The sequence below is a fragment of the Oncorhynchus mykiss genome, chromosome 19, assembly GCF_057628025.1.
Source record: "Oncorhynchus mykiss isolate SJ-2025 chromosome 19, ASM5762802v1, whole genome shotgun sequence".
Taxonomy (NCBI): Eukaryota; Metazoa; Chordata; class Actinopteri; order Salmoniformes; family Salmonidae; genus Oncorhynchus; species Oncorhynchus mykiss.
Window position 1 is genome coordinate 34,701,122 of NC_143040.1, and position 18,872 is coordinate 34,719,993.

General features: G+C 41.6%; 1 protein-coding gene across 27 annotated transcripts in view; it reads left to right on the forward strand.

Moving 5' to 3' along the window:
- The window catches only part of nrxn3a (neurexin 3a), a 430,411-nt gene that overhangs the window by 363,433 nt on the left and 48,106 nt on the right, over positions 1–18,872 (forward strand). For all 27 annotated transcript variants that reach the window (XR_016488898.1, XR_016488894.1, XR_016488895.1 and 24 more), the window contains 2 exons: positions 11,649–11,738; positions 13,430–13,737. Coding sequence is in view for 18 of the 27 variants with exons in the window: in XM_090210796.1 (XP_090066922.1) it covers positions 11,649–11,738; positions 13,430–13,737 (398 nt within the window). In the remaining 9 variants the exon portion in view is untranslated. The remainder of the gene's footprint in view (positions 1–11,648; positions 11,739–13,429; positions 13,738–18,872) is intronic.

Consider the following 18,872-nt stretch of genomic DNA (forward strand, 5'->3'; position numbering starts at 1 on the left):
GCTTTTTATTTTCTTAATGCTTGGAGGTATTAATCCTTAATGGCTCCTTGGCTGCTCTTTGCCAAATCTGTGATTGCCTAGCTATTATAGCTGACCTATCAGTCTCTTACCAGGGGAGGGAAGGGCACATATTACTTCTTCCTTCACAAGAGGCTTCAGGCTTTAGAAAGTATAGGGAATTAAGTTATGCTCCGAAGCTCCGACAGAAAAATGTGTGGAGATAACTTTTACACACCAATATTTCATTAGTTAGCAAGTTGCTTCTAGTAGATTGGTACAGGATTTGAGTGTACCCGACCGTGAATGCTATTGGTTTACAATGTCTTAAAGGATCCCCGGGTCTTGAGGTTTTTGTTAATATCCTCACTTAATTACTTAATGTTCTAAATTATCTCATAGTTAAAGGGATACTTCTGGGTTTTGGCAGTGATGCACTTTATCTACTCCTCCAGAGTCAGATGAACCCGTGGATACCATTTTATGTCTCTGTGTCCAGTGTGAAGGAAGTTAGGGGTAGTTTTGCGAGCCCCAATGCTAACTAGGACCTCATTGCCAATATCCCGAAGTATCCCTTTAACAATCAATCAATCAATCTATCAAATGTATTTATAAAATCCTTCTTACATCAGCTGATGTCACGAAGTGCTGTACAGAAACCCAGCCTAAAACCCCGAACAGCAAGCAATGCAGGTGTAGAAGCACGGTGGCTAGGAAAAACTCCCATCCACAATGTGGATGTTGGCTCATAGAATGGGATTAGGTTAAACCTGCCGTAAACCTACATACAGTTGAAGTCGGAAGTTTAAAAAAATAAAATAAAAATGTTTTTTAACCATTCACAAATGTCTTGTTAACAAACTCGGTCAACTTTGTGCATGACACAAGTAATTTTTCCAACAATTGTTTACAGACAGATTATTTCACTTATAATTCACTGTATCACAATTCCAGTGGGTCAGAAGTTTACATACACTAAGTTGACTGTGTCTTTAAACAGCTTGGAAAATTCCAGAAAATGATGTCATGGCTTTAGAAGCTTCTGATAGGCTAATTTACATAATTTGAGTCAATTGGAGGTGTACCTGTGGCATCATGGGGAAATCAGCCTCCACAACCTCCACAAGTCTGGTTCATCCATGGGAGCAATTTCCAAATGCCTGAAGGTACCACGTTCATCTGTACAAACAATAGTACGCAAGTGTAAATGGAACCATGGGACCACGCAGCCGTCATACCGCTCAGGAAGGAGACGCGTTCTGTCTCCTAGAGATGAACGTACTTTGGTGTGAAAAGTGCAAATCAATCCCAGAACAACAGCAAAGGACCTTGTGAAGGTGCTGGAGGACACAAGTACAAAAGTATCTATATCCACAGTAAAACGAGTCCTATATCAACATAACCTGGAAGGCTTCTCAGCAAGGAAGAAGCTACTGCTCCAAAACCGCCATAAAAAAGCCAGACTACGGTTTGCAACTGCACATGGGGACAAAGATCATACTTTTTGGAAAAATGTCCTCTGGTCTGATGAAACAAAAATAGAACTGTTTGGCCGTAATGACCACCGTTATGTTTGGAGGCAAAAGGGGGAAGCTTGCAAGCCGAAGAACACCATCCCAACAGTGAAGCACGGGGGTGGCAGAATCATGTTGTGGGAGTACTTTGCTACAGGAGGGACTGGTGCACTTCACAAAATAGATGGCATCATGAAGGTGGAAAATTATCTGGATATATTGAAGCAACATCTCAAGACATCAGTCAGGAAGTTCAAGCTTGGTTGCAAATGGGTCTTCCAAATGGACAATGACCCCAGGCATACTTCCAAAGTTATGGCAAAATGGCTTAAGTACAACAAAGTCAAGGTATTGGAATGGCCATCACAAAGCCCTGACCTCAATCCTATAGAAAATGTGGGGACAGAACTGAAAAAGTGTGTGCGAGCAAGGAGGCCTACAAACCTGACTCAGTTACACCAGCTCTGTCAGGAGGAACGGGCCAAAATTCACCCAATTTATTGTGGGAAGTTATGGAAGGCTACCCTAAACGTTTGACCCAAGTTAAACAATTTAAAGCCAATGCTACCAAAAACAAATTGAGTGTATGTAAACTTCTTGTCACGGCCTGACCATAGAGAGCCCTTGTTTCTCTATGGTGTAGGAGATCAGGGCATGACTAGGGGGTATTCTGGTTTAATATTTCTATGTTGTGTTCTAGTTTATGTTTTCTATGTTGGTGTTTTGTATATTTCCCAATTAGAGGCAGCTGGTAATCGTTGTCTCAATTGGGGATCATATTGAAGTAGATATTTTTCCCACCTGTGTTTGTGCATGTGCACCTCTTATGTTTCACTTTTGGAATGAATATATGGAACTCAATATCCGCTGTGCCTTGGTCTCGTTCTTATGACAACCGTGACACTTCTGACCCACTGGGAATGTGATGAAAGAAATAAAAGCTGAAATAAATCATTCTCTCTACTATTATTCTGACATTTCACATTCTTAAAATAAAGGGGTTATCCTAACTGACCTAAAAGGGAATTTTTACTAGGATTAAATGTCAGGAATTGTGAAAAACTGAGTTTAAATGTATTTGGCTAAGGTGTATGTAAACTTCTGACTTCAACTGTACATTCGTTTTCTCTATGGCTATCTTTGAAAGACTCGTCTCTCTCCATCATGTCTGTGGTCTCAAATGGAAGGTGTCACCTGTCCTGGAAACACCTACATACCCATAAACGAGGGGACACTAGAGCTCACAACCTTCATTACTGTTTGGGCCGGGACCCATTCTCAGATGACAAGCCCTTTTCCAGGAGTATTCTGGAACACTGCCAAGATTCTGATTGAGACCAAACTGCATGTACTGTGCCTGTCCACTCACACTTACTCTCATAGTCCCTTTTAAAAAGTAATTTCTCCATCTCTCTCTCTCTTTCTCTCGCTTTCTTTCTCTTCCCTGCTTCCAGTAACTTTGTGCACAATCTCAAAAGTAATTGATTGGCAGGAAAGCATAAACCTGTTCTATGTTGCTCGCATTTTTAAAAGTAAGGTCAAGTAATGAAGTGGCAAAATTACTGTTGTGTGTGTGTAACACAGTGTAAAAGCTTTGACTACTTTGCCGTCAGCTGAGAATGTGCACTCATCGCTTACTGAAGTTTAGAACCACGGCAGTTGGCGTGAGAATGAGCACCACAATGCAATGGCCACCTTACCTGTAATAAACCCAGGTGCCATGTGATTTGAATCTCTCAGCAAGATGAGGTTAGGGTAACTCACAGAGACCCGATCAGCTGACTCCAGGAAGGATAAAGGTGTGAGTGCATGTATAAATAAGTCAAGCTGTTGCAAGAGAAAAGAACAGGTGTGTGATCAGGTAGTTTTTTCACCTGCGATGGCAAAGAAAAGGAAGCTATGAAAGTAAAGACTGTATTTAAGAGACAAGAGAGAAAATGGTGAGATGGACAATGGAGGAGGAGACAGGTGAATGCACAAATGAGTTACTTGGTATCTGGGGAGAAATGATTGAGGAAGAGAGAAAAAAAGAGCTGGAGAGAAGCGTGAAGTACAGAACAAACAGCCATAGACAACACTCACAGATGTTTAAGGTGATAAGCAGTACTGTCTTATTGCAGGAAATCCATGGAAAGTTTACATTTTAACACCAAGACTGTATATTTTGCCAACAGTATATTTCAGTAGTAGCACAAAAGTGCAGTATACCCGTGAGCTCCAACGGTATTGGGACAGTGATTTTGAGGGTATTTTCATCCATATCAAGTGAACCGTTTTGAAACAGCACTTTTTGTACATATTCCACCCATTTTGTGTATTAAAGTAGTAAAAAGTTAAAGCTGCAATATGTCACTTTTTGGGCGACCTGCCCTAATTCACATATAAATAAATGTAAGTTATAGATCTGCCATTCTCATTGACAGCAAGTCTAACACGGAACCCAAACCGGCTGCGTGCGTGCGTCATCGTGCATTAATGTGTCCTATTTAGCTAGCTTGCTGTTGCTAGCTAATTTGTCCTGGGATATAAACATTGAGTTGTTATTTTACCTGAAATGCACAAGGACCTCTACTCTGACAATTAATCCACACATAAAACGGCCAACCGAATCGTTTCTAGTCATCTCTCCTTCCAGGCCTTTTCATCGTTTAACTTATATGGTGATTGCATCTAAACTTTCATTGTATGTATTACCACGACTACCGGCAAAACAGTTCGTCTTTCAGTCACCCACGTGGGTATAACCAATGAGGAGATGGGAGAGGCAGGACTTTCAGCGCGATCTGTGTCAGAAATAGGAATGAGTTCTATTTTAGCCCTTGGTGTCGCAGACGCTCGTTGGCGCAATAATTGAATAACATGGATTTCTAAATTTAATTTGCGACGCTCCTGAAATGGTGGGACTACTGTATGTACAAAACGTCTTGTAATTTCTAAACGGTTCACCCGATAGGGATGAAAATACCCTCAAATTAAAGCTGACAGTCTCCACTTTAACCTCATAGTCATTGTATTATCTAAAGTGCTGGAGTACAGAGCCAAAACAACAAATAATGTGTCACTGTCCCAATACTTTTTGGAGCTCACTGTATATTGTGTAGTATAATTCTGTAAGAACATCAGATAGCCTTTGTGAGGCCATTGCCATCCAGGCTGTGTGATGCATGGTGATGTCCCTATGTCTGCCTCAGCCTCCCCTCCAGGCCTCAGTGTCAGTAATAGCCAGCGACAGCGGGGAAAATGGTCGTCAATTACCTCCGCCATTGGGCTGTTCTGTCCTGTTACCCGGGTTACGCTGGCCCGTGTCCCCGCGTGTGGCAGTCAAATCACTGGATCATTTTGGTGGTTTTGTGGAGCTGCAGGGACGGCGTGTGGTGAACAATCTCTCTGGAACTGCTGACTGCTCATGATGGAAAAGACACAGACGGGCTCATCTTGCACATATACACATGCACATTCAATATTGAGAATGCATGTTATGACAAGAACATTTGACAGGGTAAAGGTTGTTGTCATTGTGAACACAGATCGTCTTTGGACGTTCTAGAAAGATGCTAGATTTACCTTGGTGTTAGCTTATGATTTACTCTGTTTGGCTGTTCAGTTGGTTTTTGATATTGTACTTTTGGGGTCACATTACTGATTTAATTGTAGTTAATTATGGGGCTTAGATAGACCACTGTTTTGTTGTTGTGTCCGTAGTGTTTTCACAGTGTTTTTTTCTGAATGTTAAACAAAATAAACAGAATCCCCAAATCCCCAAGCCGACTAGGCGAAAAATTTGTCAATGTGCCCTTGAGCAAGGCACTCAACCCCTAATGGTGTTAGAGTATGTGTGCATATGTGTGTGTGTCTCTTCACAGTCCGCGTAGTGTTGTTTTATCCTTTTTTTTTATCAGATTTTATTGTGTTACTTGTTGTGGAATAGAGTACCATGTAGTCAAGGCTCTATGTAGTACTGTGCATTTCCCAGAGTCTGTCCTGGACTTGGGGACTGTGAAGAGACCCCTGGTGGTATGTCTTGTGGGGTATGTATGAGTGTCTGAGCAGTGTGTTAGCTGTTTGAACAGACAGTTTGATGCTTTCAAAATGTCAATACCTCTCACAAATACAAGTAGTGTTGCATGTCAATCTCTCCTCTACTTTGAGCCGGGAGAGAATGACATGCATGTTATTGATATTGGCCATCTGTACATTTAAGGGCCAGATGTGCTGCTCTGTTCTGGGCTAACTGTAATTTGCCTTCGTCCTTCCTTTTGGCATTTTACCATATAACTGGGCAGTAGTCCAGGTGTGATAAAACTAAGGCCTGTAGGACTTGTTTTGTTGATTGCGATGTCAAGAAAGCAGAGCAGCGCTTTATCATGGACAGACCTCTCCCCATTTTAGCTACCGTTGCATCAGTATGTCAGTTTGCAATCTATGGTTACTCCAAGCAGTTTAGTCTCCTCAATTGCCTCCTTATTAATTTCAAGATTTAGATGAGATTTTGTGTTTGGTGAAGAATTTGTCACAAATACAATGTTTTTAGTTTTGATATATTTAGGACTAGCTTATTATAAACCACCTGTTCTAAAACTGACTGCATCTCCTTGTTAAGTGTTGCAGTGATTTCACTTGCGGTGGTAGCTGACGTGTATAATGTGAAGTCATCGGCATACATAGACACACAGGCTTTACTCGAGGGGCCAAGACCGCTATGTTGAAGTATGCCAAACTCTACCTGGTCTACGTTCCCCCTACAGAGTTCCATCTCACTTATGGGAGCCAGCCATGCAGATATGATGTGTTGTAATCCCACAGGAACCTGCTTAGAGAAACACTTTTTCAGCTCAGCCATGGTCTGCATGCTAAGATGCCGGCGGGGTAGTCGGTGAGAAAGGAGGGCGCAGAGGGACAGCTTCCGAGGAAGAATTTTGAGCACTTAATTATGACACTTTATCATGTCAAAAAGCGATGACAGCAATTTGTAAGAATAGAGATTACGGAGAAGAAAAGTCTGTTCATAAATTTTAGGGTGCACAGATAAGTAAGACTTTTCAGGACTATATTACTGCAAAAGACTGTCATGTAGCCAGTGTCAGTTGTCCTGATCAGGTCACATCCAGGCTGTATCACAACCGGCCGTGATTGGGAGTCCCATAGGGTGGCGTACAATTGGCCCAGCGTCGTCCAGGTTTGGCCGGTGTAGGCCGTCATTGTGAATAAGAATTTGTTCTTAACTGACTTGCCTAGTTAAATAAAAGTTCAATAAAAAAAATAAAAAAATGTCCCAATAACTAACTTTAATAGGGAACCTTAACAATGTTCCTTCCTTCTCTCCTTTTAGAGTTTTTCAGTATTCTATTCAGAACCACTCGTTCCGTTCAGGTAGTACTAAAGTACTCCAAACAGTGGTTCATTGCCCTTGAGTTTTCTTGTCCGTGAGGTATAGCTAGTAGGCTTGGGTGGTATACCGTATATAACGTATACCGGGGTATTTTAAAATGCCCACGGTATGATTTTCGAAACCATCGATAATTGTTATTTTTAAATAAACACCTGCAGTCAATTGTGCACTAGGTTAATAGATAAAGCAGATTGCGTTCTTAATTTCGTCTGTTGTATTATTTTTTCATTATGAAGCTGTTCCCTTAAGCAGCTGAGGAGCTGGGGTGTCTGTCCTTGCAGTTAGTTTATGTTCGCTTAGGCTTGTTATCATTTAGCTAGCATCCACAATGGGAATTCGCTAGTACTTTGTTTGCATTTGTTACCTTAATTATTATTATTTAAAAAACATTACGCTTGGAAAGAAATAGTTCCCCCTTGTGTGCACTGCGGGTAATACCTTATACCCCGGGATGGTACAGGAACAGTATGAAGGCATGGAAATCTGGATATTTCCCAACCCTAATAGCTAGAGAGATAGGAATCGATTACCAGAGTCACGCTTGTTGTGGAGAAGAGAGGAATGGAGAAAAGAGAAAGAGAAGAAATACTCTGCAGCAAATTGCCTTGAAAAAGCAGCACCTCCTCCTAGCTTATCAGGAGCTGCATTCAAAAGACACACGGCGTGTTTGAGGATGATTGCTTTCATTTGCACAGGCCCCCTGTTTCATATGAATGAGGCTGCGTTTCGTCTGAGCCACCCCTGTGACAGCCACTCCGTCGCAGGTTTATTTTCCCTCTAGCTTTCTGCAACTGGCTCGACACACAATGGAGACGAGGGAGCGGAACGCTATAGCCTGCCTCTGAGGCCAGCTCCTCCCCTTTGACTGGCAAAAGACATCAAGCCGGCGTCTCAGAACTTGATAAGTACGGAGAATTGACCTCCTATCAGGAGTGATTGGGTTGATTGATAGGTATGTCGGCCTATGGCTCCATCTGGGAGATGATAATGAGGAGCCTACCGTGCCCGGGGACTTTCCGCTCTCTTCTCGGTATTGGGAAAGCGTGTCCACGATCCAAGAAGTCTTCTGTGTCTGTGGGGAGGAGAACAGAAAGACGGTGGTCCATGTGAGACCCTAGATGCTGACTTACACACTGCAGAGCAGTTCACAACATGGACCCAACTCTGTCACTTTCAGAAAACCTGACAACACATATACATTTTCTCAAAGATCGAGAGAGAGAAAGAGAAAGAGAGGGAGTGAACGATAGAGAGAGGTGTTGTGATTGGATAAGAAACACCTTGGGCCACCTTTATCTGCAGAGGATTTAAGGTAATGGTGTCGTGGATAAATACTTGTGTACCCTACAAGCCAAATACAATTACTGCTATCGAAAACAGAATCTCCCGCCCCTATAAATCTCTACTGGGGGCCGCGGGGAATGGAGGGATGGAGGGAGGAAGGGATGGAGGGAAGGGGGGAGAGATAAGCCTTTCAGTGTGAGCCAGGCGTCTAATCCTGTGATTTAAATGAGAGCAGTGCGGATGGCCAGATAAAGGACCCGGACTGCCATTGTCTCTTAGAGATACTGAGGGGAAATCTTCCAGAAGGAGGCTCCTATTTCCATTGGGCTAGGCAGTCAGCATCAAGGAGAGTGAAGAGAGGGGAGGGGGGATGGAGTTGGGAGGGGAGAGGGAGAGAGCGAGACGGCCCTCTGGGAGAGTCAGAGAGCCCTGTGCAAATGAATTCTGTCAGTGGTTCCACTCAGGGAGGAAATGTTAGGGGAAGAAAGAGAGAATTTTAGATGTAGGCATATAGAATTAAGAGAGTGGTAATAGAGAGAGGAAGTGTGGGATGGTGAGCAGGACTGATAGAGAGTGAGAGATAAACACAGACCCACACACACACCACAGTCCAGGCATAAGATTGCTTTCCATAGCAATCACAAGGGTGATTGGGTGAATGAATCATTATGGAAATGATATAGCTCCTGATTTGACAGTAACTGATGCAAATATAAACTGCATCATGCAATAAGTATAGAGGCATCCATAATGTCTTACTCCGTCTTTCTTTTTGTTCTTTATCTTGAGAAAAAAAAGAAGGAACCCACACATTGCTCTTGATAGTGTCACTGCTCTTTAAGAAGCTTTAAGTATCGGCCTCAAGGCCTTCGTCAGAGCTTTTGTGACATTTTTTTCTTTGTTCTATATCTTGAAATGCTGTCAGTCTTCAGACAGTAACACCAATGAAAGGTGACATCTATGGAACTGATGCTATTTTAGTGCCTGGGAAGGATGTATTATATATTTGACAATATCTGGGGCCTTATTTATAAACCTTGCGTAAGTACGAACTATATCCCAAAATATGCATGCATCAATTTTCACGCAAACCTTCAGACCATGTGTATGCCGATCTGCTAGTGGTTGAAATATTGTATTTCAAGCTGGCAAGTAAGTATTTTGTGCAAATGGGGGATTTGACGAAAGGCTTATTCATACAAAAATGGAAACAGGATAACATATTTACAAGACTGCAACCTTTTGCCATTAGCAAGAAGAGTTCAAATCTATGTTTTATAATTAGACATAGGAATATTTTTCCTATTTGATTTTTATAGCCATTGCAGAATATATTCCTCACCTTTTCTGGCCATGATGGGTTCATGTTAGGGAAGGAGCCACACAACAAATTACCGTGTGCATCTCTCATTTAATTGGGCCTAGTGAAGAGATAGGCTATTTGCATTTCAAGTTTTGCAATATTGTAGGCCGCGTGGTTTATAATACCGGTATACAGTCGAATTTAACAGCTGATCTTTTACATTGAAGTATCTATCAAGTTTCAAGTTTTTATTGTCACACGCACAAGTACAGTGAAATGCCTTTTTTGCTTGCTCTTTCCCAACAATGCAGTAATGAATATCAGTAGTACTATAAAAAATCAATTAAAAAGTCAAGTAGATATAAAATGTGTTTTTTTTAGTAGCCTGCCCTGCAATGTTTTAGAATTTGCGGTCAGTGACAGTCCATCATGTTTAAGTTGGGGGGAAAAGTCGTTAGAAAAAACATTGTTGAATTCAAACGTTCTGTTGACAGGTCCATGACAATTTGCCGTTGTTTTCTCATTCAAAAACTGACACAGTCCTTTTCCAGATACAGCATAAATTACTGCTAAAGATGAAACCATTCTGCCAACCGAGTAAATAGACCGGTAGCTTATGTCAAATATTTGACAGTATGGGTAGGCTACAGTATTGCTGTGCGATAGGAGCGCGACATCATTGTCTATTTAATCTCAAGAGTCTATACCAAGGCAGGGTATATAAACCCAATAATCTATTGATAAACTAAATATTGAACAACAATTTGTCTTTTGCATGCCGTGGCATAATGCCAATAGTTCCAAATTGTACAGCAGATAAAGGGAGTTATTGGCACCATATTAGGTGAATGGAGGAGTTTTCAGGCAGAGTTTTAATGTCTCATTCACGAGTGCACAGTTTTCGACAGGTCTGGTTTATAGCGGCAAACATGTATTTGAATGGCATACATTTTACGGCAAGTTTATAACATCTCAATATGTGTGTACTTGCGCTGAATTTTCAGAAATGGCGCATGCAGAAATTGTGTGAAATTTATGCAACAGTTAGAAATAAGGCCCCTGTAGAGCAGCAAACATACTGCAGGCAGGGTAAAGAGCATGAAAACACACACATAGACACACACGTGGACTCGTGCAGACACACACACTCACACACACAGCTACCTGCTGTCTCTCTATCATTGCAGAAGGCTAAAATGAGGTCTCTCTTTAGAGGATAGAAAAGGAGGGAAGATACGTGGTAGGGGTTCTCACTTTGGGTGGGCCCTAAGGTACCCCTGTCTCTTTGGGGTCTTGGAATTTGGTTCCTACCTTGGTTTCCTTGGTTCCTACCCTGTGGCAGCATGTCTCCCCATAGGGGTTACTTGACTCTGGTGTGGAAACAGCAGGCGTTTCTACACCAACAGCATACCCATCCTAAAACATCCCAAAGCATATTCAACCCTATTCCTTTTCCACCCCTACTGTTCCACCTCCATTTGCCCCCAAGGCCTTTCCCTGTTTCCCAGTATGGTGTGTAAATGCACGCATGCACACGCGCACGCACGCACATGCACACACACTAAACCTTCTTTGACTACTGAGGTGAACTGGTTTCTGGGGAAGAAAAAGCAAATGCATGTCCAGTGAAAATTGCTATTATCACAGCTTTACTCCTATTTTCTGTTCTTAATGTTGGATTTGAAGAAAAAGACCACCTTAATGCCCATGAACTGTGTCCTAATAGTATAAAATGGTTGCATGTGCATTGGAAGGGTTGGTTAACTGTTATTTATTTAAGATACTTGAATACACTTCATCCCATGAGAAAAACAAAATGCTGGTTTTTATGATGGCTCTAAATATCTTTGTCAATGTTTAAATGAATTGAATGCCAAAAATATAGTGGTTCTTCTGTCGCCTGTTAGTAAAGCCTTGTGAAAACCAGCAGAGCAGCAAATGACCTCTATTTGTTAACACTTTACTCTTAACACTTCGCCTATCTCATAAACAAGACATCAATTCTAACCTGCAATTAAAGGTTTAACATTTTTTTTAACTGCTTGCATGAAAATGAAAACAATAGTTTGAAGTGAGCATGTGTTTAAATTGTGTTAAAATGCCTGATGCCAAATGCAGACTGTTTTCTAAATGTTTTAAATGTTTTTTAAACTTTAAACAGCGACAACCGATAATGAACGCCTTGAAATTGCCACTAAGAAATTCCCATTGAAATACGCCCGGCCAGTAGTGGACTGGCTACAAGAGAAAGGTAACCTTAACACAACTTCTAACTTTTAAATTCTCTTCTATTGAGCTCAACATTTAACTTTTTATTTTTGCATTTGCCTGCTGAACTGATACTTTGAATTTATTTTACTACTTTAAAATATGATTTTAACATGAACTAATAACTTCCTAACCTCCTTTTCTTTCTCAATTCGAATGCATTTGATTAGATTTTAAGTTAATTACCCAAGTAAATCTCATGATAGTTCATAATTCATAATCATTCTACTCAGTTAAAGGGACTGCTATTGAAGATAATATTCCATCCTATCTCGTGTTCATATTACACATGAAAAGATTATTTCATATACTCTACATCTTGAATCCTTCTAAAATTAGCTTTACGATAAAAGAGAAATAACAAAAGCTTAAGTATCTCCTTAAAGTCCCTTTAACACCCATTCAAACTTGAATGCAATTTCAAATGCAAGTAGTCACCTAATGCATGAATAAATATGCTGTCGTACATCTACAATGTGGAGTCAGTTAACAATCATTTGATGTACAATCATTTTTTCATTTATTAATTCTGTAACCAGAATTCTATGTTGATGGCATTGGAGAATGATTGCATTAAACTGGGTAAACAATTTTCTAACAGCTCAACAGTTTACTCAATACTTGCTAAGTTGAATATTACGATTTGTAATATTATTCATTTTTTGTTGTTTTAGGTTTCAAATATACGCTTATTCAAGATGTTGTGTCGGTGATATTACTTAGAATACTTAGATTTGACATGTGCTGTAAATATCCATTTGGCAATCATTTTTCCCATTTGAAACTCGACAACCTCTTTTCGTGTACTGCTTTTCTCTTTCAGATTCCTGCCCTCCTGATGTATACCTTTGGCCTTAGCCCTAGCTTTTTAGACATCAGTTCCTTTCTCTGCTTTCAGGCTTAAGCATTTGCCCAAGCCTATTAAACATTGTTTCCTACCTCTTCTTTCAGGCTTAAGCATTTGCCCTAGCCTTTTAAACATTCGTCCCTACCCCAGTCTTTGTCTTCTTAGCTATGGCATTAGCTCTAGCCTTATTAGATGCAGCTGATCAGAGGCTGCCCCAAAGGGCCAGTTTGAGGAGACAGACATAAAGCTTTGACCTTTTCTCCTCCTTTCCGTCCTCCTCTCTCCTCTCCTCCCTCAGCCTCAGATCACAACCCGTAATCTCGTAATTACGGCTAACAACATGATGACCTTTCTACAGTGAATCCATCCTGGGAGACATCACCCTTGTAGCCAGACGTGTTGACCCTGTATATTTGGGGTTAGCTCCCTGGGCCCAGGCTAGTTATAGCCTCTTCAGTTGACCTTTCTTTATAGTTTCACCATAAAGGTTTTTACAACCGACCTCATAGTGACCTCGACAATATACTGTAAGGACCTTTTGATTGTCAAGGACTTATAAGTGTGACGTACACACGCACACACACGCACACACACACACACACACACACACACACACACACACACACACACACACACACACACACACACACAATGAGGTCATGGCAGACCAACATTTATCATATGAAGCCGGATCTTTGAGTCAACCAACATCTCCTCCCATTTCAAGAACAGTTTGGATATTGAATAAAAAAAACAGACCTTATTTTCCTACTCCATCTCTTGTTGTTCCTTGATGTGAATGACCTCTGTCTGGTTCCATCCTTTAGGTCGGCAGCTAACGATATTCAACACCCAGGCCACAGTCACCATCGGTGGCAGCGACCGCAGTCGGCCCTTCCAGGGTCAGCTGTCCGGCCTCTACTACAACGGCCTCAAGGTCCTCAACATGGCTGCCGAGGGCAACCCCAACATCAAGATCAACGGCAGTGTCCGATTGGTAGGCGACGTGCCCTCTGTGGCCGGGTCGGCTCGCACCACCGCCCAGCCCCCCGAGATGTCCACCACCTTTATTGAGACCACCACCACCATGTCCACCACCACCACCCGCAAGCACCGCTCCTCTCCCACCATACAGGTAGGGCCTGGGGACGGGGAGGAGAGGAGAGGAGAGGGGTGATATCATTGGGTGGAGTTGGTGTATGATAGGGTGAGGTAGATCTTGAGAGAGGAGGGTATGGTTAGAATTTTCATTGGTGCTGAGGGTTGCTGGGCGTTCCTTTGACAAATCAAGACACCCATTATTTTAGTGATTTGACCTGGGCTGATGGTTTCTATAGGAACAGAGACTAATGACCAATATGTGGTGCTCTTTGTTTCTGCATTTTATTCATGACAAATGTACAGTGTGTACATGTTATACATGTTTCATGTATTAATGTGTATACCACCATTGGCATACACAAAATCTCAATGAACATGTCACAGGAGATATACAGATGATGTCATGCTAACCTGAGAATACATGCATAAAGCCATATCAACAGCATAGAGATTACCAGCCACATACCAACGTATACTATATGTGCTCCATACATGTCCCCTGAACAGCTGTGTGTGGAGGACCACGACAGCCCCATCTTCTCCCCAGAGACAGAGGCACGCTCAGAGACCCTGTGGTTTAGATGGAGAAATTAGCCCTAAGCCCTTCATCATCTCTGCCTGCCTGTTTTACACTACAAATAACCACATAGCCCAAATACCATTTTTTTTGCAAGATGTTTTTTTTTTTTTTTTTAGATAAATGAGGCCAGGAAAGGGAAAACTCTGGAAAACCTACATGTCTGTCGGACCTATGGGTTCAAATACTATTTTTAATTATTCAGATACTTTATTTGTGCTTAATTGAGCTTGCCTGGTTTAATGGACTATTAGAATAGTCACAAAACAGAAAACCCCATCCATTTGACACTCCAGGCAGGCAAACACTCAATGATTCTGAAAGATTTCAAATAGTGTTAGATTAGATGATTACATTAGATACGTTTATTAGTCACATGTACAGGGTCGCAGATATAATCGCAGGGCACAGTGAAATTCATATGTTCTGAGCTCCAAGAGTGCAGGTCGAAAAAAAAGAGAAGTGAAGTATTTGAACCGAGGTCTGTGTCTGTTCGTTCTGTTTCTGGGAAACAGAGAGAGAGTTATTGTCACACTTACCCTGGTGTGTTTAGGTGTTTTTCATATTATGCAAACCATTGTGTACAAAGCCCTGCATGCTTTCTAGCACAGCCAGCCACTGTATCAGGTGTCAGTTGGGATGGTTTGTTTAGGCCCAGGTGTGGTTATGGGTGCTTTGATTTACAGGTAAGTGGGGCATTTTCTTTGAATGACTATATTTTGTATACCAGACTTTCCCCATTCATTATCTACTGGACATCTATCAAATATTATATTAATATTACACATGAAAATATTAAATATTAATTTATTCTGCACAAAAATATAAATGCAGCATGCAACAATTTCAATTATTTTACTGAGTTACAGTTCATATAAAGAAATCAATCAATTCAAATAAATTAATTTGGCCCTAATCTGTGGATTTCACAACTGGGCAGGGGCACAGCCATGGATGGGTCTGGGAGGGTAAAGGACCACCCACTGGGGAACCAACCAATAAGAATTAATTTTTCCCCACAAAAGGGCTTTATTACAGACAGAAATACACCTCAGCTGTCCTGGTCTGGTCTCAGACGAGCCCGCAGGTGAAGAAGCCAGATGTGGAGGTCGATGGCTGGCATGGTTACACGTGGACTGCGGTTGTGAGGCCGGTTGGACGTACTGCCAAATTCTCTAAAACAAAGTTTTATGGTAGAGAAATTAACATTCAATTTTCTAGCAACGGTACAGGTAGACATTCCTGCAGTCAGAATGCCAATTACACGCATTGTGGCATTGTGTTGTGTGACAAACATTTTAGAGTGGCCTTTTATTGTCCCCAGCACATGGTGCACATGTGTAATGATCATGCTGTTTAATCAGCTTCTTGAAATGCCACACCTGTCTGGTGGATGGATTATCTTGGCAAAGGATAAATGCTCACTAACAGGGATAGAAACAAATTTGTACACAAACTCAGAGAGAAAGAAGCTTTTATGGAACATTTCTGGGATATTTTATTTCAGCTCATGAAACATGGGACCAACACTTTACATGTTGTGTTTAAATTTTTGTTCAGTATATTAATATATTCTCTATTTATACTATAATAACAAAATGGGAGGATAGATTGGACATACAGTGCATTAGGAAAGTATTCAAATCTCTTTACTCTTTCCACATTTTGTTACATTACAGCCTTATTTTTAAATGTATTTTAAAAATTCCCCTTATCAATCTACACACAATAACCCATAATGACAAAGCAAAAATAGTTGTTTTTAAGTTTTGGATAATTTATGAAAGAAAAAAAGTATTATTCAGACCCTTTACTTGGTACTTTGTTGAAGCACCTTTGACAGCGATTACAGCATCTAGTCTTCTTGGGTAGGACGCGACAACCTTGGCACACCTGTATTTGGTGAGTTTCACCCATTCTTCTCTGCAGATCCTCTCAATCTCTGTCATGTTGGATGGGGAGCATTGCTGCAAAGCTATTTTCAGGACTCTCTGGAGATGTTTGATCTGATTCAAGTCCGGGCTCTGGCTCGGCCACTCAAGGACATTCAGAGACTTGTCCCGAAGCCACTCCTGCGTTGTATTTCCTGTGTGCTTAGGGTTGTCGTCCTGTTGTCCTTAGGGTTGTCGCCCCAGTCTGAGGTCCTGAGCGCTCTGGAGCAGGTTTTCATCAAGGAAATCTGTACTTTGCTCCATTGATCTTTACCTCGATCCCGACTAGTCTCCCAGTCCCTGGAAAACATCCCCACAACATGATGCTGCCACCACCATGCATCACCGTAGGGATGGTGCCAGGTTTCCTCCAGACGTGACACTTCAGGCCAAAGAGTTCAATCTTTGTTTCATCAGCCCCGAGAATAATTTTTCTCATGGTCTGAGAGTCTTTTGGTGCTTTTTGGCTAACTCCAAGCTGGCTGTCATGTGCCTTTTATTAGGGAGTGGTTTTCGTCTGGCCACTCTAACATAAAGGCCTGATTTGTGGAGTGCTGCAGAGATGGTTGTCCTTCTGGAAGGTTCTCCCATCTCCACAGAGGAACTCTGGAGCTCTGTCAGAGTGACCATCGGGTTCTTGTTCATCTGCCTGACCAAGGCCCTTCTCCCGCTATTGTTTAGTTTGGCCGGGCAGCCAGCTCTGGAAGAGTCTTGGTGGTTCCAAACATCTTCCATTTAAGAATGATGGAGGCCACTGTGTTCTTGGAGACCTTCAATGCTGCAGAATTGTTTTGGTACCCTTCCTCAGATGTGTGCCTCGACACAATCCTGTCTCAGAGCTCTACAAACAATTCCTTCAAACTCATGGCTTGGTTTTTTCTCAGACATGCATTGTCAACTGTGGGACATTATATAGACAGGTGTGTGCCTTTCCAAATCATGTCCAAACTATTGAATTTACTACAGGTGGACTCCAAACATCCCAAGCATGATCAATGGAAACAGGATGCACCAGAGCTCAATTTCGAGTCTCATAGCAAACAAAGGGTCTTAAAACTTAACATAAATAAGGTATTTCTATTTTAAGTTTTTAATAGATTTGTAAACATTCCTAAAAAACTGTTTTTACTTTGTCACTATGGGGTATTGTGTGTAGATTGATGAGGATTTTTATTTATTTAATCCATTTAGAATAAGGCTGTAACGTAACAAAATGTGGAAAAAGTCAAGGTGTCTGAATACTTTCCCGCAGGCACTGCATGTGATGTCAGGATTACATTTGTGTCTTAGTATACTGTATGTGTCCCCTCCAAAAACTCTAAAAGCATCTTCATTCCAACTGACCTCCATATCTCTCTCTCTCTCTCTCTCTCTCTCTCTCTCTCTCTCTCTCTCTCTCTCTCTCTCTCTCTCTCTCTCTCTCTCTCTCTCCGGCCATCTAAATCAAAATGCTTTACAAACACTTTTCAGCTTGGAGCCAATAAAAGTCTGTGGCTGAGTAAAAACATAATCACGATGACCATTTCATAGGTGCCCCGGAGAACAAATGGACCTGGCTAGTGGTCATGATATTAAAGCCATAACTCTCCACAGAGAGACTTTGACATACAGTATTGAGGGGCTAATGTTGAATGACGCGAGCTCAGCTTTAGCTAGCGCCACAAGCTTTTCTCGGCGCAGAGCACAGCTACTGTAGAGCAGTACACTGTTCCTAGAAAGGCTTTTGTGAATGTTTAACTACCCCTTGATGTTTTACCCATGTTAAGTTTACAAGTTTAAACTACTGATGCCTGCAACACCCTTGCTATGAGGTGAATGAAATCTAGAACTATACTGAACAGAAATATAAACACAAGATGCACAAGATTGCTGAGTTACAGTTCATATAAGGAAATCAGTCAGTTGAAATAAATACATTTGGTCCTAATCTATGGATTTCACATGACTGAGCGGGGGCGCAGCCATGGGTGGACCTGGGAGGTCATAGGCCAACTCACTTGGGAGCCAGGCCCTGCCAATCAGAATGAGTTTTTCCCCACAAACGGGCTTCATAACAGATGGAAATACTCCTCAGTTTCACCAGCTGTCCGGGTGGCTGGTCTCAGCTGATCCCACAGGTGAAAAAGCCGGATGTAAGGTCGTTGGCTAGCATGGTTACACGTGGACTGCGGTTGTGAGGCTGGTTGATGTACTGCCAAATTCTCTAAAATGACGCTGGAGGAGGCTTATGGTAGAGACATTCCTGCAGTCAGCATGCCAATTGCACGCTCCCTCAAAACTTGAGACATCTGTGGCATTGTGTGGTGTGACAAAAATGCACATTTTAGAGTGGCCTTTTATTGTCCCCAGCACAAGGTGCACCTGTGAAATGATCCGCTTCTTGAAATGCCACACCTGTCAGGTGGATGGATTATTTTGACAAAGACAAAATGCTCACTAACAGGGATGTAAACAAATGTGTGCACAACATTTTAGATAAATAAGCTTTTTGTGCATGTGGAACATTTCTGGGAAATTTTATTTCAGCTCATGAAACAACACTTTGCATGTTGCGTTTATATTTTTGTTCAGTATACATAGACCTAGATAGACCTATTGCTGGGAACTGAATTCTTTACAATTACAACATTTTGTAATGAAACAAGGCAGGATTGGTCACAT